The 26,202-nt window shown below is 43.3% G+C and overlaps 2 protein-coding genes across 15 annotated transcripts; both read left to right on the top strand.

The window, feature by feature from the left end:
* The first annotated feature begins 3,509 nt into the window (after positions 1 to 3,509).
* On the top strand, positions 3,510 to 9,294 carry IntS4 (integrator complex subunit 4). Its single transcript, XM_018015196.2, has 2 exons — positions 3,510 to 7,487; positions 8,121 to 9,294. The coding sequence occupies exons 1-2, from the start codon at positions 5,445 to 5,447 to the stop codon at positions 9,090 to 9,092; spliced, it is 3,015 nt and encodes a 1,004-aa protein (XP_017870685.1). The 5' UTR covers positions 3,510 to 5,444; the 3' UTR covers positions 9,093 to 9,294.
* A 338-nt stretch (positions 9,295 to 9,632) lies between these two features.
* Ubr1 (Ubr1 ubiquitin ligase) lies at positions 9,633 to 25,333 on the top strand. 14 transcript variants are annotated; one of them, XM_089474890.1, is made up of 11 exons: positions 9,633 to 9,651; positions 11,279 to 11,786; positions 17,090 to 17,107; positions 17,345 to 17,497; positions 17,685 to 18,019; positions 18,098 to 19,103; positions 19,262 to 20,420; positions 20,489 to 20,600; positions 20,667 to 20,795; positions 20,854 to 22,276; positions 22,369 to 25,333. In XM_089474890.1, the coding sequence occupies exons 2-11, from the start codon at positions 11,606 to 11,608 to the stop codon at positions 23,538 to 23,540; spliced, it is 5,688 nt and encodes a 1,895-aa protein (XP_089331016.1). In that variant the 5' UTR covers positions 9,633 to 9,651; positions 11,279 to 11,605; the 3' UTR covers positions 23,541 to 25,333. The 14 variants fall into 14 exon arrangements, with proteins under 14 accessions (XP_089331016.1, XP_089331015.1, XP_089331018.1 ...); XM_089474889.1 differs by having other exon boundaries at positions 11,276 to 11,786; XM_089474892.1 differs by lacking the exon at positions 9,633 to 9,651 and adding an exon at positions 9,711 to 9,941 and having other exon boundaries at positions 11,554 to 11,786.
* Positions 25,334 to 26,202: the final 869 nt, after the last annotated feature.

The following is a 26,202-nucleotide window of genomic DNA, read 5'->3' as shown; positions in this document are numbered from 1 at the left end:
AATAAAGTTGCAATTGAGAAGCAAAGCAAAAAACTAAAAAAATCGTGTTTTTTTAATTTTATTTATTTATTCCTTAGTTAATTTTTTATTTAAAAAAAAAATTTATTATATTTTTTTTTATTTATTTTTTTTTTTTCAATATTTTATTTTATTACTATTGCCAATATTTTACGATTTTTTCTTGCGTTTATTTATTTTTGTAGGTATTCTTTCGTGTCATATCGATACTTCAAAACAAAAACTTTATTCGTGCACAAGTGTGAGTTATTTTCTTTGCTCCATTTCATGAAATTTTTTTTAATAATTTAATAATTTTAAAATCAATTTTTGGTTTTGCTTGTTTCGTTTTATGTTTTGCATAATATTGACACAATAAAAATAATTTTTTTATATTGTTTGTACACTTTTATTTTGAGAATTTGCGGCACCAATTATATTCTTTTATAACACATCGCGCGATCGTAGCGGTCCCTGCTCGGGCGCCAGTTAAGGAATGCTCCTGTCGTTCCAAGGATCGACAGTCGCATGCTAGGGTTCATTGAAGGTGCCATCGCCGTATTGAATGGGCGGCAACCACATCTCGATGTATGCTTACTAGAGGAAGCTGGTAGGGATGAACATGGTTCAACAAATAAGAACTCAAAGGACTTCAATAGGTAACTCCCCTGTTCTTCTTCTAGGCGCTATACCGAGCAACGCAATCTTCGCTCAGTACTACAATTTCTTTTTTAACAATTCATTTAAAATTATATCTTAATATAATAATATAATATAATAATAATAATATTATTATATGTAGATTCTGCCGTTGCGCGCTCTAAGGTTCACACCTCCTGTTGATTGGGTTGGCCTAGCTTGGCGCGCTGGGCGGGGCCGGTGCAGGTCTTCGCACAGGCTTTTTCCTATTTATAGATGCTGATGATTATAGATAAATATAGAATACTGTGAATACTGTGAGCATATGCTCATACGACATACAACATACTACAGTGTACTTCAAATGAATAGATTCGATTCAATGACTTTATTGTATGTAGGATACTCTGCAATGCGTCGGGTATATATTTTATGATATGAAACATACTACAACTTAACATATGTATGTTTATATGTGCATACCCTACAATACATTTGAACTTGCCCTAAAACAATAACAGTGCAATGAACACAAACCTTTAAATTGAATATTATTAATTTTCAACAAATAAAAAAATAAATACAAATAAAAAAAATTATGAAAAGGGCTCTAAAAACCAAGTTATATAAATATAAATTTACAAGTTTTTATACACAAACTAAAATGTTATTGAAGAATGATTTAAATACCTTCCAAGACCTCTACGAGAAGCACGAGGGAAGGCCTTTCATCGTTGGAAAAGTGTAAAGCTGTAAGTTCCTGGCTCCCTCTCCCAAAACAAAAATGTTGTAAATCTTAATATACAAAATATTAAACAAATTAAAAATGAAAGAAAAGCCTAAAAACTTATTTGTATACATAGTTGTATTATTATATTTATATAAATGGGTTTGAATGATGAAGACGACTAGAATTATTTAATAAATTTAAGTAAGACAAAGAAATGCATTTCTAAAAGTTAAATAATTTTTTTTTTTTTTTTTAATTTAACAATTACAGATATGTATGTACATATATGCATCTAAATACGATAATAAAATTTATTCAAGCATACATCTATCGTTGGTCCTCCTGCCCCACGACGTTATTGGGCTTATTTTAATTATTATTTTTTTGCCTTTATATATATTTTTATAATTCGCATTTAAATACGAAATGGGCTGCAGCTTTTTTTTTTTTTTTATTAAAAATAAAATTATTTATTAATTTTTAATTATTATTAACTTTAATAAATAATTTATTTTTTCCTATTTTTTATTTCATTTTATTTTATTTTTTGCATTTGTCACAACACTCTGCACTTACTATTTCAGTTATTATTTTCACTAGGGAGCCCATCCTTTGAAAAGAATCGGTCCCTGCTCGGGCGCCAGAACGAGAGGGAAGCATCGTGCATAGGCGTTATTTGAGTATTGCGACGAATCAACGTTCCGCTGATATCCGGTTGCCGTCGATCCGACTCAGCTATCTGTATTCCGGCGGATTGTGCAATTCGGATACGAGGCACATTTCGCCGGGGAAGCGGGCGAATTACCACTCGTAGGAATTGTGATGGTGTATGTAGGAAACAGAGGATTTTGTTGATCGCAAATGAAACAGGTCTGCTTCCTTTTGATTCTGGATTTCAAGTGAAGTATATAATCAAGCTTCATGCTGTTGCTGAGTGAGCTTGGTTCGGATAGACTGACCCAGCCGCAGTGGTTTAGGTTGGGGTAGGGGATAACTTGACACGATGGCCACAGCGAGGGCAAAGCTAACGAAGGTTGAGCATGAGTGACAACAGGAGATATGTATATCGTTGGGCGTGAAGTCAAAGGGCTTGCACTTGGCACATGCAGATCCAAAGAGAACCTTCCTCTGAGACGTCGAACAATTGAGTCCAGTGCAATTTTGCGAGTTTCTTCTGGTCTTTCCTTACAAGATCTAGTACTTCATTATAAGTGCAAACGAATACAACTGCATGTTTATTTACCGTACACGCTGGAATCGGTAAATAAATAAATAAATCGCTTGAATCGGCCTATTTTGACTCAAGCATATGTACGATTTTTCGAAGTCAGCCCTATGTTTATGTACTTCATTAGCGATCTCTACTATTGTATGAATATTGGAAGGGAACGTCAAGTAAAACACGTCTTGTTTCTTTTGTGTGTGTGTGTGTGTGTTTTTTTTTTTTTTTTTAAGAATATATTAGATTACTAATTACTTATTCCTATATATTTCTACTTATTCCTATATATCCTATACTTTCAACGCAGTGATCTTCCTGGCTAATATTCGTATGACTTTACGCTATACCAAGCAACGCAGTTATCGCTCAGTTACTACAATTTAAAATGTTTCTTAATTACTACAATTTAAGTGTTAATGATTAACATTTCTTCGATTTTTGTCTCAATATGTTTAAGTTAACGATGCTGCTGCCACTCAATGGGGTGGCAGCCGCATCTCAGGGTATTTCAGTGATGCCATTGCCGTTGCATATGGGCGGCAAACACATCTTAGAGTATACCCACCAAAAGAAGCTGTTTAGAATGAACATAATATAACGAATAAGAACACTCAGTGTGTTCAGATTAAGCGTTATAACTTTAATGCAAATATTTGGGTTAGTAATTGTTGAATCAATTGCGAGGATAATGTTGATTAGCTTTGATAGACTATATGATTCGGCTGGTCGATTGGAACTAATTCCCTCTTCGTCAAACGGTCAGTTCTGGAGTTCCTCTCCCGGCTGCGACGAGCCCGTACTCACACTTCGCCGACTCCAGCGGTCCAGGGCAGTCTGCTGGGCATCTTTTGCTTTGCTTTTCTGTTCTGCTAAATACGTAGTTTATAAATGGATTTTTTTTTTTTTTTTTTTTTTTTTTTGAATTGTTTAATTGTAGAGGTTGAGCTTTTTTTATGTTTTTGCTCAATCCAGTCGATATTGTCGATTACAGCTTGTATCGTATTGCTTGTTTCCCAAGTAGCACTTTTACGAGTTCGACTTTTCTAGTTTTTAGCCGATTAATTACTCCACTGCGTGTTTTGGGCATTGCTCCTCACCTCTACTTACTCAGTACTCAGTATTTCATGCTTATATTCAGTTCTCTCATTGCCACACAGTTGTCTTCGATCGAATTCATTCATTCGCCAGGTAAGGATGTGGTCCTCAGGAAACAACAAACCACACGGTAACAGTTCGTTCCAATGCCGCGTATTGCAATTGTAATTGAAAGGTTAAGCTCTTGCATATATGTACATACATACATACATATGTACATATGTAGCTAACCCGCAGTTTTGTACTCCGTATTTCTTTAAAAATTAAAGCCCACATATGCTCCCATTTACAAATGTAATATTTTTAGATCTATAAGCCGTATAACTGCCGTATAAGTGCACAAGTAAACTAATGAAAATTGTCAATTTGTTGTTTTATTTTCTTTCTCATTGAACAGACACGAAGCTCAATCTACTTACATACATATGTACGTAGTACATAAGCCAAATCGAAATTAGTTTCAGCGTTACGAATTAGGCGCCTCTTTACGAATCACGTAATGCAAACATGAACAACGTAAGCGCGGTAGTATTCACCAGTGTTAGAAGACCCAGTTCGCGAAGAGCAGCTCCGTTACTATTCATGTTAAACAACATTTCGGCTTGGGTTCTGTTATCAGCTTAGCTTTGAAATTTAGCGCGCAATTAACAAAAGATGCGGAAAGGGATCCAAAGCATCCAAAAATGTACAGAATTGTAATAGAAAAAAAAATAATAATAATAACGCAGTCGATAATGGAATGAGCTGTAACGACTTCGGCAACAACAAAAGTATGTCCAAATTTTTAATATGCCAGAATAAATAGTTAATAGACAGAGCTGACAAAGTTTTCGCCGTAAGCAATCTAAATCAAGCAAGCAATCTCAATCAATATGTGTTAATAATAAAAATAACAGTAACCTGTTGCCAAGTCAGAAAATTTCAATGGAATTAAATTAAATGAGTGTATTAATTTTAAAATCAAAAACGTATAAATATAAATAAATATTGAAGTCCTCACTTATGCGGCACCAAGCCGAGGCGGCTTGGAAGGGTCACCTCAGGGGGAACTGAGGGGACTGAGATGGTAACTCGCGCGAATTTTGTATACGGTAGATGCGGGGAAAATAAGGTTTTGGTAAATGAAAACACGACTAGCAATGTTCAGTGGCGAGAATCGACTGCTCTTTCTTTATTTTAATTCGTTAATTGAAACTTATAAAATGGGTTTACATAATTGCTGTTAACTTATTCAATACCTACATATGTGTCTTATGACCTACATTGGTTGACATGTGTATTAATATGGAAACGTTGCATTTCCTGTTATGACCTTAAGTTTTAACATTTCTTTGAATTTGAAAGTTCACTGACTGTAAATTTATTTACTTGAGTTTTAGAAATGCAACTGTTGCAATTAGTTGGAATTTAAAGAGTTCAAAACCTCTTGTACTTGGTTGCTAATTGGGCGCGCGCGCACCGACTCAAATAGATGCATAATGGAGTTAACAAGACGAGTTTCGATTAACTTTAGAGCGATATGTATCGTTTAGCGTTTTCAAAATGCAGTTACCATATTTAGCGCTTTTTTGTCCACCAAGAATCGGAAGTCAAATATCGAAGTATCGATATAACATGTAAACAGATTGACGATGTTTGATTTATCGATACAAACCTCATCCGTGTTTGCTCATGAATTTGATGAAATACATTTGTGCTGAAGAAATAACGAAATAAACAATAATTATAGAACCTTGACAAAACACGCGAATAACTACCAACATGGCACTAGCCATTAATAAACCTCAGTCGTTCATTGAAACGATAGTTGGTATTCCGCCGCTAAAGAAGCTGCGTCTGCAGGCATCGGCGCCGTCAGCCAACAAACCGAAACCAAAACCGGAAAGGAAACTTCATGTCTTAGCACTGCTCGAACCGTATCTACCAGCTGGTAATAGTGGCAGCAGCATCATAGTGCCCGGCATAGGCTCTATGCCTGTCGCGAGCATGGGGCCAGCCAATGCCAACCAGACAAAGGAGCTGCTGGAAGTGCTAGTCAAGATAACGGATGAGATTGTCTATGATAATGTGCAGATAGCAGAGCTGAAAGAGGCTGCGACCAAAATATTCCAGCTGTATCAGGCGCAGGAGCGCGACAACGACACCTCAGTCCGTGTGAAACTGCTGGAGCTGCTGTCTGGCCTGGGCTGCGAGTCTGGAACTGAAGAGGGCATCACTCTAATCATCGACTACTTCATTTACCTGCTGCGCAAGGAGACCTCACAGAAGGTGCTCGCCCAGGGCATGATGTGCCTATTCCGCATTGGACAGCAGCGCCGTCAAATGGTGCCGCTGGCATACAACACCCAGGTGGCCCATCTGGCCAAGGAGCTGCTCCGCAGCGGATCTACCCATACACAGAAGAATGCGATGTTGGTAATAGGACGCTTTGCCACCTGCCATGAGAGCGAGCGCCAATATGTGTGGAAGTTGGCCTTCTACATTGATTCACAGGATTCGGGCGTGCGTGCCCAGGCGCTGCATGCCCTGCTGACCCTGGGCGAGCGTGGCTCCCACCTGCCGCCAGTATTGTACAAGCGTGCCGTGGAGGCCATGAAGGATGACTATGAATGCGTGCGCAAGGAGGCGCTGCGCCTGGTCCACATGCTCGGCAATCGGCATCCGGACTACATCCTCAATTTGGAGCGCCATCACGACGATATACGCATGATCGACGCCGCCTTCAGCAAGGTTTGTGAAGCGCTCTGCGATCTCTCGCTGCAGATCCGTGTCCTGGCCGCCGAACTGCTCGGCAGCATGACGCACGTAAGCAGCGAGTACCTGCACCAGACCCTGGACAAAAAGCTGATGAGTAATCTGCGCCGCAAGCGCAATGCCCACGAGCGTGGCGCGCATCTGGTCACCAGTGGTGAATGGTCGTCGGGCAAGCGCTGGGCAGACGATGCCCCGCAAGAGCATCTCGATGCGCGCAACATTTCCCTTATAGCCAGCGGTGCGTGCGGCGCGCTTGTGCACGGCCTGGAGGACGAATTCCTGGAGGTGCGCACCGCTGCCGTGGGCTCCATGTGCCAGCTGGCCATGTCGCGTCCAGACTTCGCGGTGACCAGCTTGGACTTCCTCGTCGACATGTTCAACGATGAGATCGAAGATGTACGCCTGAAGGCCATCTACAGCCTGACGGCCATTTCACGGCACATTGTGTTGCGCGAGGATCAGCTGGAGATCATGCTCAGCTCTCTGGAGGACTACTCTGTGGACGTGCGCGAGGGCCTGCACCTGATGCTCGGCGCTTGTCGCGTTTCCACACAGACCTGCCTTCTGATGGTCGTACAGAAGCTGCTCGATGTTCTAGCCAAATATCCGCAGGATCGCCACTCGACGTACGCCTGCATGCGGAAAATTGGCCAGAAGCATCCGCATCTAGTGATGGCCGTCACTGGGCACCTGCTCTACGTGCATCCGTTCTTCGAGACCCCCGAGCGCGATGTCGAGGATCCCGCCTACCTTTGCGTTCTCATTCTGGTCTTCAACGCCGCCGAGCACTTGGTGCCCATCATCAGCCTCCTGCCCACGGCCACGCATCGACACTATGCCTACCTACGCGACTCCATGCCCAAGCTGGTGCCTCAGCTGCCCATTGAGGGCGCCTCCTCAGCGTCCACAACGAAGCGAGTAGAGGACGCCCTTCAAGCCATCGGCAGCTCCGCGGAATATCTGCAGATGATTCTCAACCACATTGGCGAGGTATTCACGATGACCGACGACCGCATCGAATTGCTGAAGACGGCGCAGTCGAATCTGCAGGTGAGATCGGATTATATAAACTTTGAATAGAGGGAAAGAGAGCAAGCAATATAGACAGAGAGATCGAGAGATAGATTGATATAGAAAGAGAAGGATATGCCTAATGCACTTTCTAAGAGCTTGAAAACCTAAGGAAGAGGAGAGTGGAAGATAAGGTAATATCCATTTGTTTAAAAACTTGAAGTTAAACAAATTTAAATAGACAAAGAGAGAGTGAGAGAGAGTCAGAGAGAGAAAACACGAACCAGATATAGAGGTTTATCTGCAATGCATTACCTAGCTATCTCCATTTATGATTCGTTAATTTAAGAACTTAAGAGAAAGATAGATGGATCTAGAATCAGAGAGGAATACAAATATATATATCTATCTACTGGTAATACTTAATTAGCTAGCAACTTTCACTTTTACGAAACTGATTAGTGAGAGATAGAGATAGAAAGGAGACAAAGATATTTCCCAATATATTTTTAACAATGCTAAATAGAAGGAGATAGAGAGAGAGAGGGCAGAGAGAGTGAAATAGATCTAGAATTGAACCATTCCTGTCTTGTTATATTGTAACCCAAGTAGCGCCTGTTGGGTATAGCCGACTTATCACTAACTTCTGATTCGATTCGCATTTGCTTTCAGCGCTTGGGCGCCATCGACTCGGATATGTATGGACCATCCAATTTCCTGGAGACCTTTCTCTCGGCACAAATACAGATCGAGCAGATGCAACGATGCACTAGCACCCAGCGCAGCCGCGTGCCGCTCAAGGAATCGCTGGCGGAGCTGATACGCAACTGCCTGAAGCTGCAGCACACGTTCTCCGGGCTCAACTACGGCGACATTCTGCAGGTGAAGCAGCTCAGACTGCGGGCCAGTGCGCTGCATCTGGTGCTGGTGGTGCGGGATAGATCGCAGAGCGCGCTCGGACCGTGCCAGATGCTGTTGCAGACGGCTGGGGATATCAGCGCCTTCATGCGGACCCGCACAAAGAGCACCTCCTTCGGAGAGCAGACAGACGTGGAGTTGGACTCAAAACTGAAGCTGAAGCCTCAGATGGGCCAAGCGGAGCCGGACAGTTTCACTCGGTCGCTGTTGTCCAAGCTGGACGCGATTACCGATCCAAAGCCGGGACGCGTGTTTCGAGAGATCTTACCACTTGTCCAGCATGCGCCGCCATTGGCTCTGCCGCCGGCCAACGAGAAGATTCGGCGTTGCATGGCCAACATATTGGAGCCATGCCCGGTGCAGTCGCAGGACAACGTGATCAAGGTGACGGCCGGTCTGATTGCTGCCGTGCCGTTCGTGGCCGAGATTGACAATCTGCTGGAGTCCCAGAAGGCGGACATGCGCATCAAGATCAAGTATCCAGACCAGCACATGCACACCGTGGTGCCCAAGATGACGGACTTCAAGCCCATCATGACGGAGCAGGGCGAGCACGAGACGAACGTTAGGTTGCGTACAACGATCCTACTCTCGCACAGTGTCTGGACGGAGGCGTCGCTGGTGGAGATACAACTGTGCCTCGCTGTGCGGCCTGGCAGCGAGCTGGAGCTCTGCAAACCCGCCAAGGTCTTATTTGCACCCAAGCCGGTGCGACGGGGCATTTAGCCAACCGATGAAGTCAGCAAACGGCCGAGAAAAAACGGAGTGAATCGTCGTGACGGCGCTGCAGGCGCCAGTTGACAAATTGTAGATTTATACATACATATACATGGAAGCAAGCACTAATATATGTATATATGTTTTACAAATAATCGTAACAAATACGTTATGTTTAATTAAAATAAAAAGTCGCCTTACAAATGTCAAATGCCTAGTCTATTTATTTTGTAGTAACAACATAAACATGTACAAATAACAAAAAAATATATATATATATATCAAATACCAACTCATTTGCGCCAAATCGATATTTATGAAGAAAAAACAAAGATGTCTTCGATTGTGGACAACTCTTTAATTTTGCCATCTCGAAGACGTTGCCAATTACCGCAAATTCATCGCGACTGCGGCGCATATATGCTGCACGACCACCGATAGTCTAGTAATAGAGTGCTGTCGGTAACTTCAAATATCTGAATATTTTTCTTGACATACATGTGTAGATACTTTTGGCTGAGATTGACAATTTATATGCATATAATTAATGTATTAATCAAATTAAACGGTAAACAAGAATTATTAAATGCTGCGGAACGCATATCGATACTACTTCGCGGCTATCGATATAAGAATGGTCAATGTGTCTTGTAATCGTAGTGCGTAGTTCGCGAGCAAAAGCTAACGCGAATAATTGAAAGCGGATAAGCGAAGCAAAGCTAAGCTGAAACGTGCATTGCATATTACGAAATTGCAGCAGCCAGTTGAACAGTCTGCTTGCGTTAAATATATAAAAAAAAAAAGTTTAAATCAAAGCAAAAGACTATATGTACACATATGTACATATATAGAAATAGTGTATGTATGTGTATTGGTGCAAGTGTATGAGTGAGCGAGTGTGCAGCTGAGTGTTTTTATTTCTTTCTTGCTTGTATAATTCATCAGCTGCCTGCCGCGTTCCTCCAGCGACGACAATTGTCTATTTCGCGTAGGAAGTGCACAAACAAAAATTATAAAAAAAAAGCATTTGTTGAAAATATAAAAACGCATACATATCATACTTGCGTATATGTATATTATATATATATTCAAATGTATGCATGCGCATGTGAAAAGCAAAAAGAAAAGGAAACGAAATATGCACGAATAACGGAACAAAACGAACAAAAACAATGTATAGCTGGGAATAGTGTTCGAATTTATACCTACATAAACTGAACGGAAAATAGTTGGTTACCAGCCTGCAGAAATGTATGTGTGCGTGTGTGAGTGTAAATGGGTGTTACTATGTCCAAGTGAGCCAGTATGTGCATATGTATGAGTATATAAATATATATGAATACATATACATATATCTGCACATGTGTGCATGTGTGTGTGCTTAAGCATGCAGAATCAGGCTGGCTGCAGTTGTTGTTGCCTGCCAAGTACATGCATATATATGCATACATATATAAATATATACATGCATACATCGTAATTTGCATTTACATATATCTGTATAGGTCTATCTGAATTTATTCTGATATGTATATACATAAATTGCGTTTCAAATTGAATACTTAAAAGTTAAATTTGTTGATTTTTGTAATTTTTGTTTCGGTTCTGTTCTGTTAATCGAAAATTTGATTGCCGTTTCTGTGGGCTGCGCTACTGTTGTTGGCATGCGCCCTCTCGCTCCCACTTACGCGTGCGTTATTGCCATTCCGCTGTCATCGCGAATGCGTCGCGCGTTTTGTTTTCGTTTTCCTGCTAAAACTATTCACCGACAGCAGCAGCCTCAACTGCGGCGATATTTGAATTTTAACAAAAACAATAAGAGCTATAATTCGACTTAACAAAATGGCCAAGCAACAGTTGCAAAAACATAATTTTATCTAGAATATGCATGTAATTGACAAGAAAAGGAAAGCAACAGCAACAGCCGCAGCAGCAGCAGCAGCAGCATTTGTATAAATTGTCAAATGAACATTAGTATAGAAGTAAAACCGCAAGAAAGCAAACAAAACATAGTTATTGCTTTACATAGACAACAAATACATACATAAGCTCATCTCAAATCTGTTGTATGTATGTTAATAAGTCAGTGCGCGCACTCGTTATTTTGGATGTACATATATAAATCAAAAGACAAAACAATCAATGTTCAACCAAAACTAAACACTTCAATTGCGTTCAATATTCTCGTTTAGTAGGTAAATTGAAGTCAACCCGAAAACAAGCATCACTAACAGCAGCAACAACAACAGTAACAGTGACACGAACAGCAACAAAATAACTGTTATATCTAACCAAGGACAAGCCAAGAAAATACATAGAGACTAGAGTTATACACACATATATAACAACAGATTAGAACGAGAGCGTTCAAAGGAGAGAAAGAGAGGGAGATATATATATATATATATATATATATATATATATGTTATATATATTATATATATACATATATATATATATATAAATACAGAGAAAGAGTGAGAGTGAGGAGCAACACAATCGAGTAGCAACAGAAACCAAATATGGATCCTTACGATATGGAAGATGTTGTTGTTGTGCCACCGACCGAACATGACCACAGTTCTCCAATCAAAGAGTGGCGCCTCGCGCTGCAGGCCGGAACATTGACACGCAACGATTTCATCGACTATTTTAAAAAGCTAGCGCCCAAATTTTTCGAAGTTCATAATGAAATGGAAACAGGTGAGTGCCGCTCTAACCTACATAGCGTGAGAGAGAGGGAGAGTGTGTATGAGTATATGTGTTGATGTTTGTCAGCGTGTATGTGTGTGTGTGTGAGTGCTTGTCTATTTATCAGTCTATCTATAGGTGTGTGTGTGTGTGTGTGTGTGTGTGTCTTTGTGTGTGTGTGTGTGTGTCTTTGTGTGTGTGTGTGTGAATCTTTACATAGTACTTGTATTGGAGCCGTGCTCTTGAATTCGATTTCATTGTTATCGTCATTGACTATGTCACGTTGTATTGTGCGCTCTCTCGTATTTTGTTTTCGCTCTTGCTATTTTATTATTATTATTTTTGTCTGTTTCTGTTTTTTCTTTCGCATTATGCTGTTTATGCTCTCTATTGGATTTCCGCGAATTAGCGCTTAGCCGCTTTTCCTTTCATTCGAGTTGATTGCACGAATTGTTAGTGGCCGTCTAACGGCTCACCTGTCTCACCTTTTCTATGCGGTCACCAACATGTATTTATTACAGCTGCACCAGCTCCGATCAGCTCAGCCCAGCCGAGTCAAGCCGAGCTAAAATAACAATAACAAAATAAAAACCAGTAAGAAAGCTCTAGTCGAGACTGCTCGACTACGAGATCCCCTGAACCCTTGGAGCAATAGATATTTCAATAATTTTTTGCGTCTTTCAGCTTACACAAGAAACACGCACACACACGCACGTACGCACACACAGGCATGCATACACACACAGGCATGCATACACACACACGCATACAGACACACATACACACACACACGCATACACACACAAACGCATACACACACACACATACACACACACATACACACACACATACACACACACATACACACACATACACAAACACATACACACACAAGCACCCACGCATAAACACACATGGGCTGCAGTGTGCGCTTACTATGAGAACTTAATTGTTTAATAACTTTTTTTGTGGACGTACAATCTTCATGAAACTTTCAGATTATAATTATAACATAGATATGCATGTAATTGCCAAAGCAATTATAATTATCTAGTATTTGAAATACGCTTTTTACAAAAGTGAGGGTGAGGGGGTGAATTTAAGGGTGGGGGGTAAATTTTAACAAAAACCGAAATTGTATAAATTGCATATAAGCATACATTCAAAATTTGGAGACTCTAGCAATAAGGGTGTAGAAGATATAATTTTATAACTGGTTTTCGGTAAGGTTTTTTATCGATAAAAAAAAATCGGGATGAGTTATCGTTTTTTAATGATAAACTTGATATGCGCGCTGTAATTACGAACATTTTAAAAAAAATTTGAAGTCTCTATCTCTTATATCTTCTGAAATCGACGCGTTCATACATACGGACGGACGGACGGACGGACGGACGGACGGACGGACGGACAGACAGACGGACAGGGCCAAATCAACTCAGCTCGTCGCCCTGATCAAGAATATATATACTTTGTGGGGTCTGCCACGCCTCCTTCTGCCTGTTACATACTTTTAACAAAACCATTATACCCTGATTTCCCATTTTCAATGGGTTCAGGGTATAACTAGTTTTGTGCCACATTCCGCATTAGAAGCGTATTTATAAAGTTATATGTTCCTATATTATATATATATATAATACCTGGACTTTTATGCAACTGTGTAGCTGTTGTCTCAATGCTCTAGAAGTGCATCATTAATTAGGCAATTAGACTATTCCGGTCTATAACTGTTATACACCTTAGTTTTTCCCAATTTAGGTAGAATCTCTCTGTATACTGCTTGTATATAGGGAAATACTCATATATACATATATATATATATATATATATATATATATATATATATAGATATATATATATATATATATATATATATATATATATATATATATATATATATATATATATATATATATATATATATATATATATATATATATATATATATATATATATATATATATATTTTATTCATCGTCTAGTGAAATAGATCCACTGCACTGAGTCATAGTTTTGCGAGTCATTATAACGAGTATTATTTCAATACCTACATTAAACAGTGGATAAATTTATGGTCGATGCCGTTTATTTAGTTGAATTTGTTTGCTAAAAAGAGGAAGTTGTCCAATTAGGAATTAATTTATCTCATTCGAGTGCTCCTATTGGAGTCTAGCAAATGTCTAATTCCTATTGCACTCGATCTCTGTGAATGATGCCATAAATCATTTTAGGGCACGACAATCGTTGAAGCTTCCCATTTAATCTCCCAGCTATATCTTGTGTTCTATGAGTTACGTATCAAATTTGAGACAGTTTAAGCTGCATTATGGGCTCTTATAGCATCCATAACTGTCTCTCATTATCCCCTCCTGGCGTTGTTCCATTTAAAATGAGCTCCTCCTTAAACAGAAACAGAAATTTCCATTAATTTTGTGTCTCCCACATATTCCCATCGTCGATATAATGAATCAAGCTAACATTATAATTAACAAACATTAAATAACTCGCCCAGCCAATTCAGATGCGTTTATATTTATTTATAAGCTTAGCACAACTTAACCCCTTGCTATATACCATACGTAATAAAAATATAAGGATATTTGCTAACCGCTTAAACATGCTTTGTATTTAGTATAAAGCTCAGCGGGTTTTTGACCTGCGAAATTAACGGCATTATCAGCATACAAATACGCGGCAGTTGTGATAGTAGGGTTTCACAGGAAGATAATAAATAACTGATGATATGAGCTGTACGTTATCTTGCATTGACTGCGAATATCGTTTATAGAAACTTTGGAATGAAGCGAATTTACTCGATGCGTCTAGAAGATCAATTTTCTGTCTTGTATTAATCACTATATGCTGATATATATAAAGATATATACCGACATATATTTGTATATATCTAAATCTCAATCATTTTATTCATCGTCGTCATCGTCTTGTCGTTGGACCCCATTCGAATGTCCGCCGTGTTGTGGTGAGGTGAGGCGTGGTGACGTGGCCGATTGCGCTTTTCTCGGGAACCTCTTTATTCCGTCCCGTAGGTGATCACGCTCGGCGCATGCATAAATCAGGCGGATGGATATTTCTTTCTTTCTGTTTTGGGAGTGCCCTGATAATTTCCAACGATTTCCTCTTGCTGGGCGGGCGGGCTCGAGCAATGCCATGAATAAGCGAAGATGCGCCACACACTCGCAGTTTTTATGTGTTTACACTACGGTACAGTGGTGGCCAGCACAAATGGGTCGGCGATAATTGCAGATAAGAATAGAATTTGGCCATAGCGATTTTATTATGGTTGCAAAAGTTGAACAAGAGCAAGAAGAGAAGTCACAGATAACTGTAGCCCATTGCCATTGCCATTGCTGTGTACGTGTGTGGGTGTGTGTGTGTGTGTGCAACTGGAAACTGGAATAAAGGAATCACTATACTAAATGCAGACCGTGGCCGAGTCATGCGCAAACAGCTGAGGCGCAACTGGAACAAAGGAACGTCTGGAATACGCTTTTGTTTCGGTGTGTTCCGTGCAATTGCCAAGGCAGCAACGCCATAAGAATCAGCAACAACAACAACAACGATGGCAACAAAAGCAACAAACTTGAGTATACGCACTTATAGTCACGGCCAAAATAAGTGGGCCAACGAGCATTAGGATTTGTTTGCGGCAGTAGCGCCATAGATATATACATGGGAATATATGTATTTGCAGCTATATATATATATATATATACATACGTATTTCTGTGTAACTGTTGACAATGTATGTGAACGTAATGCAGACATTGTTGTAGCTGCGAAAGCACAGCTGCTGATAGCCTCTGGCAACATCAGATGCGATTGTGGGCCCATACATGTGTGAGAGAAAGCACGCTGCCTTAGCCCCCTCTCGCTCTCGCTCTCGCTCCCACTCTCACTCCAGCTCAGCCTCTTATCAAGCCCTAGACGAATGAAACTAATCGCTGTGCGGTAATGTCTGCGGCAGCCCTCTTCGGTTTTTGGCTCTTTCTTTTGTTGTCGACTTTCTTTCGCACTTTTTCGTAATGAGACGACCTTGAACTGCATTTGCATTCGATATCAACGTGAATGCAACATACGCTTCGATGCGATGCGATATGATTCAATTCAATGCGATTCGATTTCATTTTTGATTACCTCAAAACCCGTTTGCCGAAGGTTTACTCATTGTTAGTGTACTGTTTTTGTTTTTGTTGGTTTTTTTGGTTCATTTTCTTGTCTCTCATAAATGATTTGTTGTTGCTTGCCCGTCTTGTTTGTTTGAATGATGTCAATAATAGCCCGCTGTTTGGCTAGTTTGGCTTTGAGCCGAAGTTTTGGATTACTCTGGCTGCGGTTGCGGATTCATAGAAAATACGCTTGCAGGTGTGCGGAAAGAGAGAGAGAGAGAGAGAGAGAGAGGCAGGGACGGACCGTCTGTGGCCGTTCTCTCTCTCTCTCTCTCTCTCTGTGTCGTAGATCTTTGCAGTCGAATCATTTATTAATTTGGCTTCTGATTTTCATTGCTTTTGTGTGTGGGTTTGGCTCTTGTACAAATGTCAACTAATTGTTTATTGCCTTAGCCACATTGACTAACCAGTTTTGTTGTTGTTGCTCTTTGCATTTCATTTACTCATTTATTTGTTTGCATGCACTCGAATCAACTCTGAGCCAAAATCAGTGACCAAGTGCATTACTCATACGCCACATACGCTGCAGATGTTGATGTTTCAGCGGCAGCGTCGGCGTCGGCGTCGGCGTCAGCGTCCGCTTCTGTTTTCTATTTCTGTTTCTGCTTCTATTTTTTGCTGATGTGTTTTTTAATTAATTATAATTCACTGTTTCCCTGTAATTTTTATGCATTTGAGCATAAGTCAAAGCGATTTCAATCCACGTCTCGGTTTCAATTTCTCGCAAGAACCGATAACGAAGGTGGCTTGCTTATTATAAGCAATGGTGGGGTCTGCGCTCAAGAATGCATGGTATAGCATATGTGTTCATGGAATATCATTTGGCTTTTCATGCAATATCAACGACTATTTGCATATGAGTCAGACAGGCGGGGTGTCGATTGTGTGGAATGGATGATCCTGCTGTGTTGTATGTGTGGCACGCTTGTGGTGGATATGGCGTGTGATGTGACGATTCTCCAGTGGGAGAGTTCGAGTGTGCCTATAGAGTCTATCTACAACAACTTATTAGCCTCTCTCACTATATATTTATATATGTATTTGAATTTGATTTGGTTTTATTTCCGTATCTATTATTTTTGTGTGTTTTCTCTCTCTTCTTCTCTTCTCTTTACTTTTTTTTAGATACAAATGCAGCAACTTGTGAGTATTTGTTCTTTAAACTTTATCCTGCATATTGACACGAAAAAAAATAACAATAAATTATTACACTAACCAAACATTGAACAACATGTAAAGCGATCATTAGACGGACCCACTGACCAAACCGCTTAGCCCCACACGAGTCGAACAATCACTTGCTTGAAATTCAGTGTCCTCACATTAACATATCCTCTCCCCCAATCCACGAACTCGTACTTACTTTCCGGCCAAGCACAGACGAAGCAATGTATGAGTCAGATGAAGATAGCGCCATGTACTCAGATTATATGCCCCTCGAAGAGCAAGTTCAATTGAGCGCCAAGACCTCGAAGCTCCTGCAAGAGATCAAGCGCTTGCAGGAGTGCAAGCATGCCGTGACTTGCGGGTCCTGTAAGTTGACAGCGCCCTTGAGACGGGGTCCTCTTCATCCGCTATCACTCGCAAGTTTAAAGATGAACCGAGATTGCTGTAGTTGTAGTTGTAGTTGCTTTTCTCTTTGTTTCGTATCTCGCTCCACGGAGCGTCTGATCGCTTTGAAATTAACTGTCTACGGTCTCTGGACCCGCCTCCATTACAGTGAAATGCATGTTCAAGGAGGAGCTGGCCAACGAGGAGATCATCAACAAGCTGGTCGAGTTCATGCTGGGCGACAATCCGAAGACGGCGCTCGAGAAGCTCCGCCTGGAGGGCAACACGGCCACCGTGTGCGGCAAGGTGTTCAAGAATGGCGAGCCCACCTATAGCTGCCGCGAGTGCGGCGTCGATCCGACCTGTGTGCTGTGCGTGAATTGCTTTAAGCGATCGGCGCATCGCTTTCACAGGTACAAAATGTCCAGTTCCGGCGGAGGCGGCTGCTGCGATTGCGGCGACGACGAGGCCTGGAAGCGTGATCAATACTGTGAGCTGCATCTGGTGAGTCCATCCATACCAATTCATACCCTTTATGCATTTATCTCTAACGCTGTCTCCTCGCTTCGCTTTGCTTCGCAGGCGAATCGCAAGAATCCGCTCGAGAGCAAAATCATAACCAGTGCCGTGCTGGAGCGAGTCGAAATCTGCTTCAGCGCCATTTTGGCCTTCTGTGTCAACTACCTGGAGATCGAGCCGAATGCCAGTCTGCAGTGCCTGGACGGCGAGCTGGACGGCAACAACTTCTGCACGGTTCTGTACAACGACGAGTCGCACACCTTCGACCAGGTCATAAACACGCTGACAAAGATAGCCAAGTGCCGTCAGAAGGATGCCATGGAGATCGTTGCGGCCATCGACCGGGAGGGCCGCGCCGTTGTCAAGTGTGACACGTTCAAGAAATGCAACGACCTGAAGACGGCCATTGAGACCCAAAATATACCGCCCAGCGGCCTGCTGACCAATGCCCGGCACAGCCAATCGCTGCGCACGTCCGTGCTGAATATAAGCTCGGTGGCGTGCCAGCAATTCGCGCTGCAGCTGCTCAGCTGGTTCCAGGAGTTCCTGGTGCGTCACTATCTATTCCGGAAGACGTTCGCCACGCTGGTGCAGCAGAAGAACGAACCGTTCTGCATCCGCCACATTCTCGAGTACGATGTGAAGCTGTGGAAGACGGCGCGCACCTGCTGGCATCGTCTGCTCATCTCCGGCATGCTGATGGAGTACGAGAACAAGATGGTGCTGGCCCAGGAGTTCTCGCGCCGCTATGCGACCATTGTGGAGGACTTCATTAGCGACGATCACGATCACTCCTTCTCGATTGTGTCGCTCAGCGTCCAGCTGTTCACCGTGCCCAGCATTGCCCACCATCTGATCGCCCACGAGGGCATCTTCGACAAGCTGCTGCACACGTTCTATCACGTCGCCATCGAGAACTTCATTCACAATCGCACGCTCCACTTCAGCAAGAACATCGCGAGCATGACCTTCTTCAAGCGTGCCAACTACATATTGTACGACTTGCGCTATCTGCTCAGCCTGAAGCCAGAAGTGCTTAGCAATGAGCTGCGCAATGGCTTCCTTGACGGTTAGTATCCCTTTTCACTGCGAGTCCGATCCCCCTCTCGCTCACACACACACACACACACTCTGTCTCGCTCTAATCCATGCGATTCAGCCAGATTGTTACCAAATCCCAAACAGTTAATGGGCAAGTTTATTAATTGCTGCTCTTTATTTGTTCAGGCTGCAAGGCATTGATGCGCGTCCTAAATGTGATGCAGGGCATGGAATCGATAACCCGGCAAATGGGCCAGCACATGGACTACGAGCCGGAGTGGGAGTGCGCTTTCAACTTGCACATTAAGCTGGCCTCGACCATATCCCAGGTGATCGAGTGGGCGGCCAGCGATGTGAAGCTGCTGCGCAAACTCTACAAGATGACGGTGCGCGCCCTGGTGAACAACAGCTTCATTGTGGGCAACGAGAAGGTGGAGCCGAAGACCGTCGCCGATCATGTGGCCAACTGCCTGATATATGACGTCTCCTCGCGCCCCGTTTCCATACACTTGCCGTTGTCGCGCTTCTATGCTGGCATCTACCTGCACCTGGGAGCGCACGACCTGACCTATGACATCCTGCTGGCCGAGGCGGAGGCGCTCAACATTAAGCTGACGCCCCGCGAGATTATCGAGCCGGTGCTCTGCACACAGGCGATGATTGCCCAGGTGGCCGCCGGCATGTGGCGACGCAATGGCTATTCGTTGCTCCATCAGCTGTATTTCTATAGGAACGTGCGTTGCCGCGTCGAGATGCTGGACAGAGACATCGTCTGCCTGCAGATTGGCGCCTCGCTAATGGAGAGCAACGAGTTCCTGATTCACTTGCTGAACAAATTCAACATGATCGCCTGGGCTCAAAGCAACTACGAGGCTAGCCTGCAGCAGGCGCCGATGGACGATGAGTTTATGCGCCAGCTGTCCATGACCGATGAGTTCCTCGAGCTGTTGATTGTTATCATTGGCGAGCGCTGGATGCCGGGCGTCTCGCTCGTCTCCGAGGAGGATCGCCTGCGCAAGGAGATCATACAGCTGCTCTGCATCAAATCCTACTCGCACTCGGAGCTCTCGCGCGCTCTGCCCGACGGCAACGGCGGCAGCAACGACAGCATCATTGAGGACGTCATCAATACGGTGGCCTCCTTCAAGAAGCCCGTCGGCGCCGACGGCAAGGGCGTCTATGAGCTGAAGGAGCCCTTCTACGAGGAGTTCAATGTGTACTTCTACCACTACACCAAGGAGGACAAGTCCAAGGCCGAGGAACTGCAGCGCGAGCGCCGCAAGCTCAAGAAGCAGCTCGTCTGCTGCCCGCCGCCAATGTTGCCTCAGCTGACGATGGCCTTCATGTAAGTGGAGACCAGCTGAACGAATGCGTTAATGCTATTTGATTGCTAATCGGTTCCACTTCCCACAGCTCCATGGCCAACATCCTGCAGTGCAATGTGTTCTTTGCCATCATCACAGTGGTCATAGATCGAGCGCTGGACCCACGCAGTCGCTCCTTCACCGAGAGCCATTTGCAAAAGGTAAGAGCTGGGAATGGAATTGATAATGGATGGACTGGCTGACGCCGCTTCCTTCTGTCTTCGCAGGTGCTGCATCTGATTGGATTTGCCATACAGGAGGAGCTCAGTGGATATTACCCATTCCTCAGCTTCTATGAGCGCTCGCAGAAGCACGAACTGCTCGATAAACTGGAGAAGTTGGCACGCTGTCCACGCGTAAGTGTTGGACATAGCCATGTTTCACTGTACAGCGCCTAATATTAATCACTTTTAGCTGGAGGCACATCGTGACTTTGTGCTGTGGACCATTAAGCGCTACAAGGATCTGCAGGCCAAGCAGTCGCCAAGTGTGGACTCCTCGGCAGCAGCCGCTGGCTCGGGCAGCAGCACACAGCCGCCGCTGCAGGGGGAGGAGCAGCAGCTCACCTCCGAGCAGCAGGCTCGCCCCGAGAAGGAGGCTCGTTCGCGCTTGGCCGCTGAGCACCGTGCCAAGATCATGGCCCAAATGCAGAACGCACAAAAGTCGTTCATGAAATCAAATGCTGAACTGTTCGCCAATGCCGGTGAAGAGGGCACTGCAGGTGCTGCTACGAAGCAGGGTGGCTCGATGATGGACTGGGAGGATATACCGGAGCCGAAAGATGAGGAAGGCGCTGCCGCTGTGATGCCAGATCCGAGCAAGATTGTGTCCTGCCTGGGCGCACGGCGCTGCTTCACCGAGGCGGCCAACAACAGCTTCAAGTGCATCCTCTGCTTCGAGAACTGCAGCACCAGCGGCAACGACCAGCCGCTGGTCAGCTCTGCATTCGTGCAGACGTCGCGCGTCGTCTACACGACTCGCATGCCCACAGACACGAGATCGGGCCTGCATGTGAGCTGCTGCGGGCATGTTATGCACTACAATTGCTGGAAGGAGTACTACAGCAGCGAGGAGTCCAAGGAGCAGCGTCGGCCGCAACGCAATCGGGCGCAGAACCAGCACCAGAACGTAGAGTTCCATTGCCCCTACTGCCGCACGCTGAGCAACGCGGTGCTGCCAGTCAGCGAGCCGCTCTCCAAGTTCTCGCAGCCCCAGGCGACGTCCCAGGCCATGAGCGACGCTGTCGACAGCTATATGCCGTTGGACAGCTTTGTGGAGCTGATGCGCGCGCTGAGCAGCCTGAGGGTGGAGGGCAGCCCGCGAGTGGTACAGAAGTACGAGAGCCTCATCGGCAACATGGCCCAATTCGAGCGCAGTGCGCAGATCATAAAAACGCCCAAGTTGGACAAGGAATACATCGACGTGATGAGCTCCTTCCATTCGGCGCTGCGCAACGCCAAGCACAGCCAAATGCAGGGCAGTCTGCCCAAGTACATGATAACTATAAGTGAGCTGCAGATGGAGAAAGTCACCGTGCTCTGGGACGCCTGCTGCTACACACTGCAGGCACTCGAGGTCTACCTCTACATCACGCAGAAGCCGCTGAACGCCGAGCTGCCCATGCGCCACCAGAGCTGCGTCAGCAATTTGGTGCGCGCCTGCGCCCTCTACTCGACCAAACTGAATGAGAACCAAATCAGCGAGCAGAGCGAGTATGCGGCCAAACTCTACGAGGAGGTGTTCGACCAGAAAGAATCATGTGTCCTGGAGTGGGACTGCTTCCGCAAGCTGGTGCACCTCACATTTGCCATGCCCAATCTATTGATTGCTACAGACGGTAAGTGAATCAATTGTAATATGGAATCTCCCCTCTTACTCTATCTATATTTCTCTCTCTCTCTCTCTCTCTCTCTCACTCTCAACTCTCAGCCGACAAGAAGATATTGCCAAGCGGCAGCATGATCGACTTTTACTTGCTGCAGGCGTGTTTCCTGGCCAACGTGACAAAGGCGATCGTTTGCTTTGACTACGAAAATGATCTGGAACGTCCTCCACAAGGGGACGATGAGGCGCAAATTGCGGCGATGCTGCAGTACGTGGAGGAGCTGCCGTGCAAGATCCGGCACAACATGGCCAGCTTCTACATGAAGCACAATTTGGCATATCGCGTCAACCAGCTGATGCGGAACGAGCAGCTGAGCGAGGAGTTCGAGGAAATGGAAGTGGGCTTGGGGGAGGAGGGCGTTGAGTCGCCGGACTGCACGGCTCAGCATTTGGCCCGACTTTTGGCGTATGTTAAGCGCCAGATGGGCTCGTTCCTGCGCAGCGCCTGCCTATTTTACCGTTACATCACCGATGTCGAATATCCGGACTGCTTCCCCACTAGCCAGCCAGATCGCTTTGGCCTGATGTGCCAGTACTTGGGCATGGACGCCGAGCTGGGCGTCTACTTCGACATGGAGTCGGTGTACGCCACCCTAATGCAGAGCTTTGCCTCGCATCCGCACATTAAGCGCGAAGTCGGCAAACGTCTCGCCGCCAAGCGTGCGCCGCCCGACACGTCGGTGTCGTATATGCTGCCGCCTGAAGATCCGGATGAGATAAATATAATGCCATGCCTGCGGCCATTGCCGGAGCTGATGGAGCTCTTCGACGATTACAGCGATCTAATCAACAGCGTTTCGGACATCTACTGTCCGAACAACGAGCGTGAGGAGATGAAGACGCCGACCATGTGCCTAATATGCGGCGCCATACTGTGCGGCCAGTCGTTCTGCTGCCAGCCGGAGCTGGGCGAGAAGCAGGTGGGCGCCTGCACCCACCATGCCCACGAATGCGGCGCCGAGGTGGGCATCTTCTTGCGCATACGCGACTGTCAGGTGGTCTATCTGGGGCGCGGCAAGGGCTGCTTTGTGCAGCCGCCGTATCTGGACGAGTACGGCGAGACGGATCAGGGCCTGAGACGCGGCAATCCGCTACGGCTATGCAAGGCGGCATACGATCGCATCTTTCTACAGTGGCTGGGGCACAATCTGCACGAGGAGATCGCCCGTCTCAACGAGAATGCGAATGTGGCCGTAACGCAGTGGCATCACATGTAGTCCGCATGCTCCCGAATTCGATATACAATGCAAACATCTATAGAAATATCGGAAGCAGTTGCTTTACCGTAAAACAATGGCGACAGCGATAACAATATCGATGACGATGACGATGACAAAGGCGGCGACAGTCAATGTGATTATTACATACTAAAATTAGGAGAGCATATTTATACGTCTAAGCATTTTACTACTAATTATCCTGTGTGCACCTCACCCACAGTCCACAATAACCCAAAACAAAACAAAACAAAACAACACAAACACAAACACAAACATACACACACACACACATACACATAGACATACACTTACACCAACCCATCTCACAACTCGACGAAATAGCTAGAGGATCCTGTCCAGCTCAGAAATCAATCAGAAATCAAAATACTAAGTTGTGAGTTGGGTTGTTGTTTTGTTTCTCTCCACATATATATGTGTATATATATATATATATATATATATGTGTATATGTAATATATATATATATATATATATTCATATAAATCTATGTATGTATATGCATATACATATTATATTTTGAATTAATTTTTTTTTTTTTTAATAGAGAAACTTGTTGATAATTTGATTAGCAGGCCTAGCTTTTGCCCCTAGTTATTATTATTATATTAATTACTATATAGTTATAAAATCTGCCAGCATACATATAAAAAAGGCGGAAATTATATCTAAAAAAAAAAAAAAAAAAAAAAAATTAAAAAAAAAAAAAATGCAGCTCCACCGTCCCCAAAAAAGAAAAAACTAAAAAAAAAAAAAAAAATAATAATGAAGAATGATTTAATTTACTAAAACCTGCTTCTAAACGAAACGGAAGAAAAAAAATAAGACGTGAATTGTACTCGTTCATTTTGCTAGTTGCTCATTGCGTTCATTTGTTGGTCACTTTCTGTTCTTCCCACGCCAACACGGCCTCTTGATTCTTGTACATAGAACCTGTCATCTGTAATCTATAGTTAAAGACGAAGAAAAATATGTGTAAACTGTATCTATATAATCTACGGTCAGTCTCTGCTTAGGTCGCTTCGATCAATGTTCAAGGCGTGTTGCATGAGAGGGGATTGTTTGAGTTAGTGTGGGATGGTTTCCCTAGGATCAGTTAGCTCCAAAAATATAGATATATTAACAAAATACATATATGTATGTATGTAAATATATATATTAAAAGTTTGACATATGTATATCTCCTATATATATACATATATATATATATTGTATACGCGTTCGGCTTTCACGATTTGCAAGCTGCCTTACAGCCACACCCCCAGCCCCAGGACTAACGGCTTGTCCTTACTCTGTATCAAATACACTGGCACACACACAACCACACACACGCAAAAGCATACACATGTATGTCATTATGGACACTTACGTTATATATTCCGGCGTTGCACTGGCGACAAAGACAACAACAACAACAGCAACAGCTTCAACTGCAGCAACAACAACAACAACAAATTTGTCCGATCTTGTTAAATTGTTTGACATATGAATGTCTGTATACACATACGCATATATATCTATATTTGTATAAATATATATGTGTCTATATATGATAATAACAAATACACACACACAGACAGCTACACACACCCACACAAATTTCCTTTCATGTTTTGTCCAACAACAAAGTGCATGGCATCTTGTATTTGAATCTCAAAAACTAAGTTTCAAAATCGATTGTGAGTAAACAACAACAACAACTAGAGAGCTACTTTAACAACTACAACCAACAAGAAATAAATGCAGTTTGCAAAATTTTAGTGATATTGAAATTTGTTGGTTTTGTATTCGGTTGGGGAAAAGAGGAACTGAAAAACTCTCAGAGTTCTTTGATTCAGTTTCTTAACTCTCCTGAAAACTGTAATTTCAGTGATCGTCATCCCATTCAAAGTGGCACGTTATGTTATGTTATCTTATGTTAAGTTATGTTATGTTCATTATGTTAATTGTGTCCACTTCAAGTTGTATTGAGACAGATTGTAGCCAGCTCTTATGGAAAAACTGCTTAAATGGTGTCAGTGCTCTATACATACGGTATAGTCTCGCCTAATAAATATATTAAGAGCATATGGATCATGATCATGCTATATGAGATGTTAGCATGATCATGTCAGCCCCTAAAATACCAACATATAAGACCGAAATTTTCAATATTTAGGAGAATATATTTTATATTGAAATACATATTTGCAAAGAAATGGTAAATGGGGAAAAACTAAATAGATTGAGTCCTCCATTTTAAGAACCTCATTTCATAATAAAGCAGAATACATTATAACTTTGCGTGGAGAACTATGTACATAGATGTATGTAGGTAATCAAGCATGATCATGGTATTGAGGACCGTCTCCTGATGGCTTCAAATGGATTGCGCGGAAATGTTCAGCAATTTACGATCATCCAACAATTGGAAGACCAGAGATTATAGAGATATGTTATTATATAAGAATGTATTATACAATTGCAGCATCTCAGTCAGCTGAGTAAACCATAAAATACCCTATCTCAAGCACTAAAAACACTTGGGTATCCAAGAGTACGGTAAACATGATTACCTTCTGGCTGAGAATGTTTGGTCTATGAAGAGACAAATATTCCAAAGTTTGCATACATAACTCTTGAGCTACACATAGTATAAAAG

The sequence above is a fragment of the Drosophila arizonae genome, chromosome X (genome assembly GCF_054131065.1).
Source record: "Drosophila arizonae isolate 15081-1271.41 chromosome X, UAZ_ARI_1.0, whole genome shotgun sequence".
Classification (NCBI taxonomy): domain Eukaryota; kingdom Metazoa; phylum Arthropoda; class Insecta; order Diptera; family Drosophilidae; genus Drosophila; species Drosophila arizonae.
This window is presented reverse-complemented; position numbering and strand designations above follow the sequence as displayed.

What these genes read in the sequence shown, in the direction of transcription:
- IntS4 (XM_018015196.2), top strand. Translation starts at nt 5,445, where the DNA reads ATGGCACTAGCCATTAATAAACCTCAGTCGTTCATTGAAACGATAGTT. An exon ending in CGGCGCAGTCGAATCTGCAG is followed by an intron (nt 7,488 to 8,120) that starts GTGAGATCGGAT and finishes ATTTGCTTTCAG; the next exon opens with CGCTTGGGCGCCATCGACTC.
- Ubr1 (XM_089474890.1), top strand. Translation starts at nt 11,606, where the DNA reads ATGGATCCTTACGATATGGAAGATGTTGTTGTTGTGCCACCGACCGAA. An exon ending in GCGCAATGGCTTCCTTGACG is followed by an intron (nt 19,104 to 19,261) that starts GTTAGTATCCCT and finishes TTATTTGTTCAG; the next exon opens with GCTGCAAGGCATTGATGCGC. An exon ending in TCTATTGATTGCTACAGACG is followed by an intron (nt 22,277 to 22,368) that starts GTAAGTGAATCA and finishes CTCAACTCTCAG; the next exon opens with CCGACAAGAAGATATTGCCA.